The sequence below is a fragment of the Mesoplodon mirus genome (assembly GCF_964341445.2).
Source record: "Mesoplodon mirus genome assembly, chromosome: X".
Classification (NCBI taxonomy): domain Eukaryota; kingdom Metazoa; phylum Chordata; class Mammalia; order Artiodactyla; family Ziphiidae; genus Mesoplodon; species Mesoplodon mirus.
The window spans coordinates 67,637,699-67,650,219 of NC_138981.1; the positions used below are offsets into that span (position 1 = coordinate 67,637,699).

The following is a 12,521-nucleotide window of genomic DNA, read 5'->3' on the forward strand; positions in this document are numbered from 1 at the left end:
AATGCAAATCGAGACTACAATGGGGTATCACCTCACACCAGGCAGAATGACCATTATCAAAAAATCTACAAACAGTAAAAGCTGGAGAGGGTATGGAGAAAAGGGAACCCTCTTGCACTGTTGGTGGGAATGTAAATTGGTACAGCCACTATGGAGAACAGTATGGAGGTTCCTTAAAAAAACTAAAAGTAGAATTGCTGTAAGACACAGCAATCCCATTACTGGGCATGTACCCTTAGAAAACCATAATTCAATTAGAGTCATGTAACACAATGTTCATTGCAGCTCTATTTACAACAGCCAGGACATGGAAGCAACCTAAGTGTCCATCAACAGATGAATGGATAAAGAAGATATGGCACATATATACAATGGAATATTACTCAGCCATAAAAAGAAATGAAATTGAGTTATTTGTAATGAGGTAGATAGACCTAGATTCTGTCATACAGAGTGAAGTAAGTCAGAAAGAGAAAATCAAATACCGTATGCTAACACATATATATGGAATCTAAAAAAAAAATGATTCTGAAGAACCTAGGGTCAGGACAGGAATAAAGACACAGACATAGAAAATGGACTTTAGGACACTGGGAGTGGGAATGTTAAGTTGGGACGACGTGAGAGAGTGGCATGGACATATATACACTACCAAATGTAAAATAGTGGGAAGCAGCCGCATAGCTCAGGGAGATCGGCTCAGTGCTTTGTGACTGCCTAGAGTGGTGGGATAGGGAGGGTGGGAGGGAAGCTCAAGAGGGAGGGGATATGGGGATATATGTATACGTATAGCTGATTCACTTTGTTATAAAGCAGAAAGTAACACACCATTGTAAAGCAATTATACTCCAATAAAGATGTTAAAAAATTATATAAAACAGGCACTCTCATTTTGGATACACTACTCCACAGTGTATCAAAATATAAAAATTCAAATGTACCTACCCTCTTACCTAGATATAAATATTTAAACAACTATTATTAAGAGATTATAGTTTGTTTTAATTTTAAAATCATTCAGCACCACACAATTAATTAAATTATGCTTGACAGTTATTCTCTGCAACTATTATATATACTTGGAAATTCTGCTGATGTAGAAAAAAATCTAACCTCCAAATTGTTTTCAAATGAAATGAAATTTTATGAATACCAAATTTAATATTTAAAGAAGTTGACATAGTAATATTTTGTAGATATTTCATTAAATATTTTCTAATTGTGATTTTATCATCTTCTTTCTGTGTTATAGGGTAAATAATATTTTTACTTTCTCACAGTTTAAAAATAGGGGAAATTTCTGTTCTGGCAATGGTGGACTGGGTAATCTGAACAACCCTCTTACTAAAGGCAATTTAGAATTTTAGAAGACACTTAACAAAGTCTTTAAAAAAAACTTCAAAGACCTTGACAAGAAAGTGAGGAATTACCAGTGTAAGAAAAGGGGATGAATTTTAACTTCAAAGAGCTCAGTGATGAGTTAGCACTGCTTTTGCCCAGAGTGGGCATTTGCTGAGCAAGATAATGAAGCTCCTAGGCAGACTTCTCTTTCGGCATGCAGAATGAAAATAACCCACCTGGAGACAACTAACCCTGAGAGGGGTGTAAGAGCATAAGCAGTCTCCACTTGTGTAAGGAAAAAGCTGTCCTGAAGAAGTATCAGTTACGGCAAGGAGATAGAAGGAAAATTTAGAGAAAAGATTGATGTGGGAGAGTTTTCTCATCATAAAGCAGAACCTCTAGTGAATACAACAAAATGTTTCAGAGGAGTGAAGCATGGAGATTGAAACCTGAAGTAGAATTTCTGGATGAGAGACATCTTCTAGTTCTTATCCTATGTCATATGCACGACCCATATCTACCAGAAATTATTAGACACCTGTGTGGAACCGTTCCATGTGACAGATATCCTCAATTCTGTAACCTTCATTTTCTATCTGTTCACCTATGCCCATGCCATACACCCCAATTCTACCACTGTATGTACATCTCACTGAAACTGTCCTATGCCCTCCAGCTCAGCAGTTGGCCCAAAAATTCAGCACAGGGAACCAAAATGTATGTTTTTGGGTAGTGCTGTACTCATTCTGATGCCATTATCAGTATGAGTGCCTGGTGCATCAAAGGAGGTATGGGGCAGGGAAGTATATGTAGGAACTTACCTGCCACCTCAGAAAAGTTCCAAACGTTAGGGACTTATATCAGGAAAATCAGTGAGGGAGAAGAGGAGAGTAAAACCTGCTAAGAACTGTCCTTAGATTCCATTCTCTACAACCATGGCTATAAAGCCTCTACTCAAACCTCCCCAACTGAATACTTGTGATTGGGAAAACATCAGCTAGTTTTTCAATGAAATCAACATTCTTTTCCTCTCATATCAGGGCAATATTGGGTCCAAATTATAACATTATAACAATAGGCTGGTGTAACTATCCAGTTTGCTAGCAATTGCACAGCTAGGAATTTACTTTGAAAAAAATTTTAGAGATGTGGGCAAAGATTTATTGATACATGGATACTGCAGTCCTAACTACATAGAATAATTGAAAACAAGCAATATGTTCAATAATACAGAAATATTTAAATACATTTGGTACATCTGTAAAATGGAATCATGTAAAGCCATTAAAATAATGTAGGATAATATTTTCCGTCCTGTGCTAAGTTTTTTTTTTTTTTTTTTTTTTTTTTTTTTTTTTTTTTTTTTTTTTTTTTGTGGTACACGGGCCTCTCACTGTTGTGGCCTCTCCCATTGCAGAGCACAGGCTCCGGACACGCAGGCTCAGCAGCCATGGCTCACGGGCCCAGCCGCTCCACGGCATGTGGGATCTTCCCGGACCAGGGCACGAACCCGTGTCCCCTGCATCGGCAGGCGGACTCTCAACCACTGTGCCACCAGGAAAGCCCTGTGCTAAGTTTTAAAATATATTTTCTAAGTGACAAAGAGCCATTTACAAAATAGTAGGTATCTTGTAATAAATTTGAAAACTACATTCTCTCTCTCTCTTCCTCTTTACCACTTCTCTCAACCCCTCAACCCACCCTCTTCTATCTATCTCTGACTAGTTCGGAAAGGCTTACACCACCATATTAAAAGTAGTTATCTCCAGATACTGGGGGTGTGGGTGATTTTTTTCTTTTCAATGTTTGTTGTTTTCTGCACAAAGTATAAAATAATTTTATAATTTTTGAAAAATATTACTTCATTAAAAAATGAATAGATTTCCTGTGGCAATTGGTCACAAATACTGTTTGAAAACCCTTGATCCATCTTCTTTAGTCAGACCTTAACCTTTCCAGTTGAATTATATGAACAGATGGTTTTGGAGACTGCTCTATGAACTATTAAAATGAAGCAAAAATGACCATTCTAAAATGTACATTCCAGAGATGATTAAATATAGTAAGGAACAAGTATAATATAACCTACAATGTTATTTTCTAGGATAAAAGCATTGGTAAAGCCCCCCTGCCCCTTGTATCCCAAGTATTGTTAATAAGGACCAATAGATTTTGTTTATATATGAATTTATGGGGAAATTTTTAACTTAGGTTAATACATCTGTATTTAAAAGAAATGAAACACCTGAAATTGTCTTCCCATTTCTCAAAGTTCCTGATAAGATCCACTGGACTCATTGCTAATCCTGTCTGCCACTCAGTTCTCTGGAGATATTAATTTTGTCATATGGGTATGTAGAATACATAGAAGAGTTTTTCTTTCTTTCTCTTTATTTATTTTTTTTCATCAATTCAAAATAAACTATAGGTCCAAATAGAATATATGTTGACCACTAAGAGGTGGTAGGTTAGATTATGTTATTATATGGCAAATTATGCCCATTATGCCAAATCACAACCTGAGGGAAGATTTTCCTGTTCTGTGGTCTGGGAAGCACAATAAGTCACCCTGACGTTGACCATGATGAGGGTGGCTAGGTCACCCTGACTTACTTCAGCCTGATCATTTGTATAAAGATTTTGATTTGCATCTAATAAAAGTAAGAGTTGGACAGATGGAGAAGGCAGAAAAGTATGACGATGTGGGGAAAAGGCAAAGAAAGGAACAGGAAGAGCAAAGGCATGGGAATGGTAATAATTATGGTTATTGTAGTGGGGAGTCAACAATGATTATTCAAGGAAGTTAGTTTGGGGGAGCAATGGGTAAGACTGTATGGATAGTGTAGAGCCAGATGATGGTGGGAGCTCCTTAGAAACATAATCTAGGATTGGTTTGATAGTCAATAGAAACCTATTTTTTTTTTATGGTACACAGGCCTCTCACTGTCGTGGCCTCTCCCATTGTGGAGCACAGGCTCTGGACACGCAGGCTCAGCAGCCATGGCTCAGGGGCCCAGCCACTCCTCAGCATGTGGGATCTTCCCAGACCGGGGCATGAACCCGTGTCGCCTGCATCGGCAGGCAGACTCTCAACCACCGTGCCACCAGGTAAGCCCTGGAAACCTCTCTTAAGTATTTCAGCCTACATTGTCTTTAGTGACACATGAAACGATATTTTAGGAAGAAAAATAGCTAACAATTATTGAGTACTTTCCCTGTTACAGGCAGTGTATTAAAATGATATTTAAGAGGGTGGCCTTTGGAGTTGGTTGGACTTGAAGTCCAATCTTAACTCTGGAATTTACTAGCTAAATAACTTTAGGAATATTATTTTCCTGGGTTTGCTTCTTCATCTGAAAAATTGATGTGATAATATCCACCTCTTGAGGTTGTTGTATGGATCACAGAGTTTGGAGAAGGGGGAATCTGGGAACAGGAAACAGTTAGGAAGCTGTTACAATTACTGAACCTAGACAAAGATGATAAACCACTAGAATGGAGAGGGAGGACAAACTTCAAAGTAAAGGCAAAGAAGTAGGGCAGGTGACTGACACCCTCTCTCCACTCTCATTCATCTTGCAAGTTCCTTATTTCTGTTCATTTGACATAATTTGGGAAGGTGAAATTACACTCTTGAAGTATATGGTCCCTCTTTGGGCATTATCAATTGTTTGCTCATTTCCTTAGAGCTACAAATAACCATTTGCTCTCTCTGTTCACCATTTCCACATCTCCTGCAACATATGATCCAAACTCCCTTTCCACAGTCAGTTAGAAAGCAAACAAAACATAACAGAAATCATTCACGTTCTTACACTGTATTTTCAGTTTTTTTGATTTGCAGTTTCTTTCTCCATTCTTGAGTTTGCCAGTCAATCAGGTTTTCTGCAAATTCTCATGGAAGTAGGATTCTGTAATCTAATAAAAAGCAAAACTCAAAAAGAAAACCAATCCTGCTGTTTCTGGGCTTTGGGAAACCTGACACTTTTCCTAAACCTTCCAAAGCAGCGCTCAGTGCTTCAAGGTCCAATTCCTGCCACCATCTAACATCAGAACAATCACTACGTAATAGGAGTCTTAAAATGCACAAGGCTTTGAGAACTTGGTCTTTATCACTAGTGTCTGGATTCAACACAGAACTTCCTCTTTTAAAGAAGGCATCTTATTTGCATACATTTCTGAGCAGGAAGTTACACGCAGAAGTTTGAGTCTACGTGGGAAAAGACCTTTCATTGCAATCTAATTTAATTCAACTCTCCCTCTTTCTTTTTCTTTCTCCTTTCCCTCTTCTCAGGGAGGGAATAGTCAAAAATGAATGTTTCAACAGATCTCGCGGTGCTATTCGAGATTCCCAATTAAAAAAAAAAATTAGAAATGATGCAAACGAGCCTGTGCCTTCCGGGGTTTGGGGCTGGGACTGCCGCCCTCTGAGCCCAGTGAAAGCAGCCAAGAGAGGAGGCGGGGCTCTGGCGAGTTCCCCTTCCACCTTCCCCCACCCTTCTCTTCAAACCTCTGTAAGGCCCCTAGCTTGATTCCAGCCTTTGTTGCAGCTGCTCTCCAGGCGTTTGCAGGACTCAAACAACTACAGCCGCTGTTCCCAACCAAGATGGTGATCCGTGTGTATATTGCATCTTCCTCTGGCTCCACGGCGGTAAGGAGGGTGGGAAGCCCACCTTTGTTGTTTTTCAACACATCAGTCTCCTGCTGCCCCAGAACCGTTAAATTGCAGAAGTTAGTCTGGCAGATTCTCCTTCGGTAGACACCCGCATTTCCCACCCCACCCCCTTCTTCCCTTTCTTCTCTTTGTTGCATCGATTTCATTTTTCCATGGAGTTTAGCTTTGTTTGCCTAGTGATGTTAGTCCCACATTTCTTCTCTGAAGAAAAAATAAAGCTACCGAGTTTTGGTAAATGGGAGATGGTGGTATAGGGTCTTTGGGGTTAGGTGAAGAAGTCAAGAAAGTCTCACACTGGTAAGTTTCAAGAGTGGGACATTTCACATATTTGCTGTAGGTACTGAGGCAGGGGCAGGAGTGCACATCTGTAAAGGATGTAAAACATGCTGTTACTGATGATGACTGAGTGGAGGCCTACTGAGGCACTGTGATTATACTTCACAGAGTGAGACCCTTGTAATCAAAGAGTCATATTTTGCCACTGTGTAGGAGGGAGTATTTAACTTCAGCCTAAAGAGTCTGTTAGAACTAGACAGAATGGGAGAGGACGTTGGGAACAATGATATAAAGTTGTGTTTTTTTTTAAAGCAATGTAACAAGGGACCTGTTTTTCCCTTCCATATTGTCCCTTATTTTGACCTTTTTTTTTCTTTCAAAAGATGCTACTTCCAACAGTTTCTAACTGCTTCAAATACATTGAGAACTGGAAGGGAACTAACAAGTGCCTTCTTGTGTATTTGCAGATTCCAGTGGTGACTTCTTCAAATGATAGGGCAACCCTCTCTCATCCCCTGTGCTCTTAATTTTGAATAACAATTTTCAGCAGTTGTGGGGAGCAATAGGCTAAGCTGGGGTGAAAGCAGAGTGTATATCCATGGTAAATGAAAGTGTCTCTGTGTTTCACAGTTTAGGAGAAAAGCCAACAGTGGCAAGAGCAGATGTGTGGGCTCAGAATGTAGAATGTATGAACCCCCTCCCTCTTCTGAGCTTCAGAGCAGCAGCTATCCCATGTTTTTTGTTGTTGTTGTGTTTTTGTTTTTCTTTTGTTTACCCCCTAAGAGGATTTGGAATAGAACTGAAAGGTGCATGAAAGCACAAGGAGCTTGAACCTTCAACTTGTTTTCTCTGGCTACCCCTTGTGGGTGTGTTTAGACAGTTTTGAAATAGAATACTTAAAGTTACACTTTTGGAGCAAGTTTAGGTTGAAAAAAAGAAAACTTTTTATATCGTCTTTGAACTTCACTTTATGAGTCTCTTGCCTTATTATTTTCCATATATATTATTATACTTAAAATAATGTTCAAGCTGCCCAGAGTCTCAATTCCAATAAAATACTTGTAAAATTTAAAACATCAGCTTAATACCTTTAGTTAAATCCCTAATTAGGTTAAACAGATCAGGAAGCTAGTTTTGCTGATTTCACTTTGGGTGACATGAAGTTTCAGTGCTGCTATTTATTCTTTGCTATCTTGCTCTTCTACTCCTCCCCGAAAAGCAGATTCAAGAAGAAACTCCTTTCAGAATTTCTATTCAAATAAGAACAACTATATCTCTCTCTTTGTTAAGACTTAAGTTTCTTAGGGCCTTAAAAATGACTACTGTCTCCTACTATGTACATTATTAGATTCCATTGTTGAAGACTATGCAAATAAGAAATATTTATGCTTTTTTTTTGTTTTGTTTCAATTGTTTTTCTTATGGGTAATTATATATTTGTTTGTTGTTGCAGTAATTATAGTTCCTATGAACCTGTTATCAAAATTCTACTGCATATTGCCAAAATAAATTCTTATTTTATTATAATCTTATAGTATTTTTAAATAATATTAAAACAGGATAAAATGAGTAGACTTCAGAAGAGCTCCTTTATAACATAAATGGGGACTCTTCGGTTTGCAATACTAAGGTTTTTCCTTTAAGAAAGCTGTCATGTTGTTTTTAACATACGGTTTAGAAATTTTGGGGCAAACATCCTAACACGAATCCAGCAATTGTACAAAGTGAGATGGTTCTATAAGTGACTAAGTGTAGTTTTCTGAAGAGCATTTAAAAGAAAGCTTTTGGTTTTGGATTGTGAATATTTGACTGTTTTCTTACTCCTGCTAGTGATTTTCATAAAAATAACCAGTATTAGATGTTTTATCAGGCAAGGGAGGCTCTATGATGATTGCAACTTAGTGTGACCTTAACTCAAGACTCCGTTTCCTTCATAGACCAATTAAAAAAAAAAAACTTTTCAAACTTGTACGCAACTCTGCCCTAATACTGAGGTATAGCACTTGCTTCTCAAAAGTTTAGAAATGAGGGCTTCCCTGGTGGCTCAGTGGTTGACAGTCCGCCTGCCGATGCAGGGGACACGGGTTCGTGCCCCGGTCCGGGAGGATCTCACATGCCACTGGGTCCGTGAGCCATGGCCGCTGAGCCTGCACATCCGTAGCCTGTGCTCCACAACGGGAGAGGCCACAACAGTGAGAGGCCTGCATACCACACAAAAAAAAATTAGAAATGAAAGCAGGTATATTGGTTTTTGCAATGAATTTCTTGATAGTAGCCATAATAGTATTAGTTAGTAGGAACACTTAAGTGTGTCGGGTACTATCCCATTTTTTCTTGGCAATTTCTAGTCCTATGAGTTAGATACTATGATTATCTCTATTTTCAAGATAAGGAAATACAGGTTCAGAGAGGTTAAACAACGTTCTCAAGGTCACACAACTAGTAAGCCACAGAGCTTGAATTCAACACAGGCTGTTTGAATCCAAATGGCATATGTTTAAAGAAATACATCCTCCCAGTGATGCATGACAGCTAGGAGGGATACAGAGATAAATGTGAACATGAGGTGAGAGGTACAGAAGGGAGTAAGTCCTGTAAGTGGAATTGCTTGTGCATATACATACAGGAGAATAGAAAAAATGAGGAGCTAGTGTAGAGGAGGGATAGCATGTCTAAAGGTGAATGTCAGTAAATGGGCTAAATTCACTGAAGGCCAGGAAGATAGAGAAGACGCACATTTGGAACTGGTCTAGTATAGGTCAAGATGAAAATTCAGGTCTTAATACTTTTTTTTTATGAAAACCATTTAGCAAGAATGCACCTCCCAAGTTGTCTGTCTGTAGGAAGTGATTTCTGCCTGTTCAGAACTGTTCGTGCATGTTTTGACCTATTGTAACACAATAATATATGCCTTACTTTTTTCCTTGAAATTGTAATGTCCTATAAGTTTGCAGTTAATGGAAAAAGAATAGTAAGCACAGAACCTATAATAAACTTAATAAATTTCAATAACTTTTAACAAAAATCAACACTGACCTTTGATCAGGATTGCTAGAGAGATGATAGCTTGGAGAATTATAACTGGTTTGGAGTTTTCTTCCCATACTTCTTTCTCTCAGATCCATAATAATCTGCATTTCACGGTCTCTATGCATTTTAGGTGTGCTTGGTGTAGAAATTTTAAGATTGTGGTATATAGATAGATTGTAGATTTCTGACGGTATTATTTATGGTCTAACTTTTGTAAAATGATCTCTTTTATGACTGCTAAAACATAAACTAGTTGTAGCTTGGATTGTCCCTGTAGTAAATGAAATATATGCGATTTTCCTCTGTGGCATTATTCTGTGCACGAGTTATAGAAACAAGCAAATAAAATGAACACTTGTGATGGCCAAATCATTAGTCACTAGGCAGTATTTTCTTCATTGGGATAATATGGATATAGAACAACAAGCCACAGTTCTTCATCTATATGATTCAAAAGTAATTGCATTTAAGTGAAGAGTATTTTGCTCCTCTGTCTCTTTTTTTTTCATGATAAGGCATTTTATTTTAAATATAGCAGTGTGTATATGTCAATCCCAAACTCCCAGTCTATCCCCCCCACATCCCCCCTGGTAATCATAAGTTCATTCTCTAAGTCTGTGAGTCTGTTTCTCTTTTGTAAATAAGGTCATTTGTATCATTTTTTTTTGGATTCCACATACAAGCGATATCATATGATATTTGTATTTCTCTGTCTGACTTACTTCACTTAGTATGATAATCTCCAGGTGCATCCATGTTGCTGCAAATGGCATTATTTCATTCTTTTTAATGGCTGGGTGATATTCCATTATATATATGTACCACATCTTCTTTATCCATTAATCTGTCGATGGACATTTAGGTTGCTTCCCTCCCTCTCTTGGCTATTGTAACAGTGCTGCAGTGAACACTTGGGTGCATGTATCCTTTCCAACCATAGTTTTCTCCAGATATATGCCCAGGAGTGTGATTGCTGAATCATATGGTAGCTCTATTTTTAGTTTTTTAGTGAACCTCCATACTGTTCTCCATGCTCACTGTACTAATTTACATTCCCACTAACAGTGTAGGAGATTTCCCTTTTCTCCACATCCTCTCCAGCATTTATTGTTTTCAGACTTTTTGAAGATGCCCATTCTAACTGGTGTGATGTGATATTTCAATGCAGTTTTGATTTGCATTTCTCTAATAATTAGCAACGTTGAGTGTCTTTACATGTTCCTCTTGGCCATCTGTATGTCTTCTTTGTAGAAATGTCTCTTTAGGTCTTCTGCCTATTTTTGATTAGGTTGTTTGCTTTTTTTGATATTGAGCTGCATGAGCTGTTTGTAAAATTTGGAGATTAATCCCTTGCCAGTTTCTTTGTTTGCAAATATTTTCTCCCATTCTGTGGGTTGTCTTTTCAGTTTGTTTATGGTTTCCTTTGCTGTGCAAAAGCTTTGGGGTTTAGTTAGGTCCCATTTGTTTATTTTTGTTTTTATTTCCATTACTCTGGGAGACAGATCAAAAAAGATCTTGCTGTGATTTATGTCAAAGAGTGTACTGCCTATGTTTTCCTCTAAGAGTTTTATAGTGTCTGGTCTTACATTTAGGTCTTTAATCCATTTTGAGTTTTTTTTTTAATGTGTGTCTGGTGTTAAAGGATATTCTAATTTCATTTTTTTTATATGTAGCTGTTCAGTTTTCCCAGCACCATTTACTGAGGAGACTGTCTTTCTTCCACTTTATAGTCTTGTCTCCTTTGTCATAGATTAATTGGCCATAGGTGTGTGGGTTTATTTCTGGGTTTTCTATCTTGTTCCATTGAGCTATATTTCTGTTTTTGTGCCAGTACCATATTGCTCTGATGACTATAGCTTTGTAGTATAGTCTGAAGTCATGGAGCCTGATTCCTCCAGCTCTGTTTTTCTTTCTCAAGATTGCTTTGGGGCTTCCCTGGTGGTGCAGTTGTTGAGAGTCTGCCTGTAGATGCAGGGGACACGGGTTCATGTCCCAGTCCGGGAGGATCCCACATGCCGCGGAACTGCTAGGCCCGTGAGCCATGGCTGTTGAGCCTGCGTGTCCAGAGCCTGTGCTCTGCAACGGGAGAGGCCACAACAGTGAGAGGCCTGCATACTGCAAAAAAACCCCAAAAAACAAAAAACAAAAAAGATTGCTTTGGTTACTTGGGTTCGTTCGTGTCTCCATACAAATTTTAAGATTTTTTTTTGTTCTAGTTCTGTGAAAAATGCCATTGGTAATTTGATAGAGATTGCACTGAATCTGTAGATTGCCTTGTGTAGTATAGTCATTTTGACAATACTGATTCTTACAATCCAAGGACATGGTATATCTTTCCATCTGTCTGTGTTGTCCTTGATTTCTTTCATCAGCATCTTATAGTTTTCGGGGTACAGGTCTTTTGTCTGCTTAGGTAGGTATATTCCTAAGTTTGTATTATTATTATTTTTTGATGTGATGGTAAATGGTATTGTTTCTTCAATTTCTCTCTCTGATCTTTCATTGTTAGTGTATATAAATGCAACAGATGTCTGTATTAATTTTGTATCCTGCAACTTTACTGAATTCATTGATGAGCTCTAGAAATTTTCTGGTAGCATCTTTAGGATTTTCTGTGTACAGTATCATGTTGTCTGCAAACAATGACAGTTCTTTTCCAATTTGAATTCCTTTTATTTCTTTCTCTTCTGTGATTGCCATAGCTAGGACTTCCAAAACTATGTTGAAAAAAGTGGATAGAGTGGACATCCTTGTCTTGTTCCTGATCTTAGAGGAAATGCTTTCAGCTTTTCACCATTGAGTTTGAAGTTAGCTGTAGGTTTGTCATATATGGTAGCTTCTCTGTCTTTGTATTTATAAATTGAACATCAGTTTGATGTATGCTATGGTCTTTGTCGTAACTGCCAAGGTTTGTTTGAATGCTGTGTAAAGGTATTCATAAACTAAGAGCAAAATTAGAAACTCTTCATGAGATGACTGTTTTGATATGCTTTTTGGATGCCCTGAACAATGGAAAATGGCAGCTCTCCCGTGGCAAATGCGGGAACTCGAGATCATTGCCTTCAGATTGGTGCCCTATATTTGGTGACTGATTTCCTTAAACTTAGAGCAACAATGGCAAAGCCTTTGGAATAATTTGGCCCAATTTAAAGAGGCTTGGGAAACACCGTTATCAATGATGGTGATTATTTGGTACTTG

General features: G+C 38.1%; 1 protein-coding gene across 1 annotated transcript in view; it reads left to right on the plus strand.

The window, feature by feature from the left end:
* Positions 1-5,764: 5,764 nt before the first annotated feature.
* SH3BGRL (SH3 domain binding glutamate rich protein like) overlaps positions 5,765-12,521 on the plus strand; it is a 77,076-nt gene continuing 70,319 nt past the window's right edge. Inside the window, exon 1 of the mRNA XM_082610609.1 lies at positions 5,765-5,992. Within this exon, the coding sequence (XP_082466735.1) occupies positions 5,948-5,992 (45 nt within the window). The 5' untranslated portion in view covers positions 5,765-5,947. The remainder of the gene's footprint in view (positions 5,993-12,521) is intronic.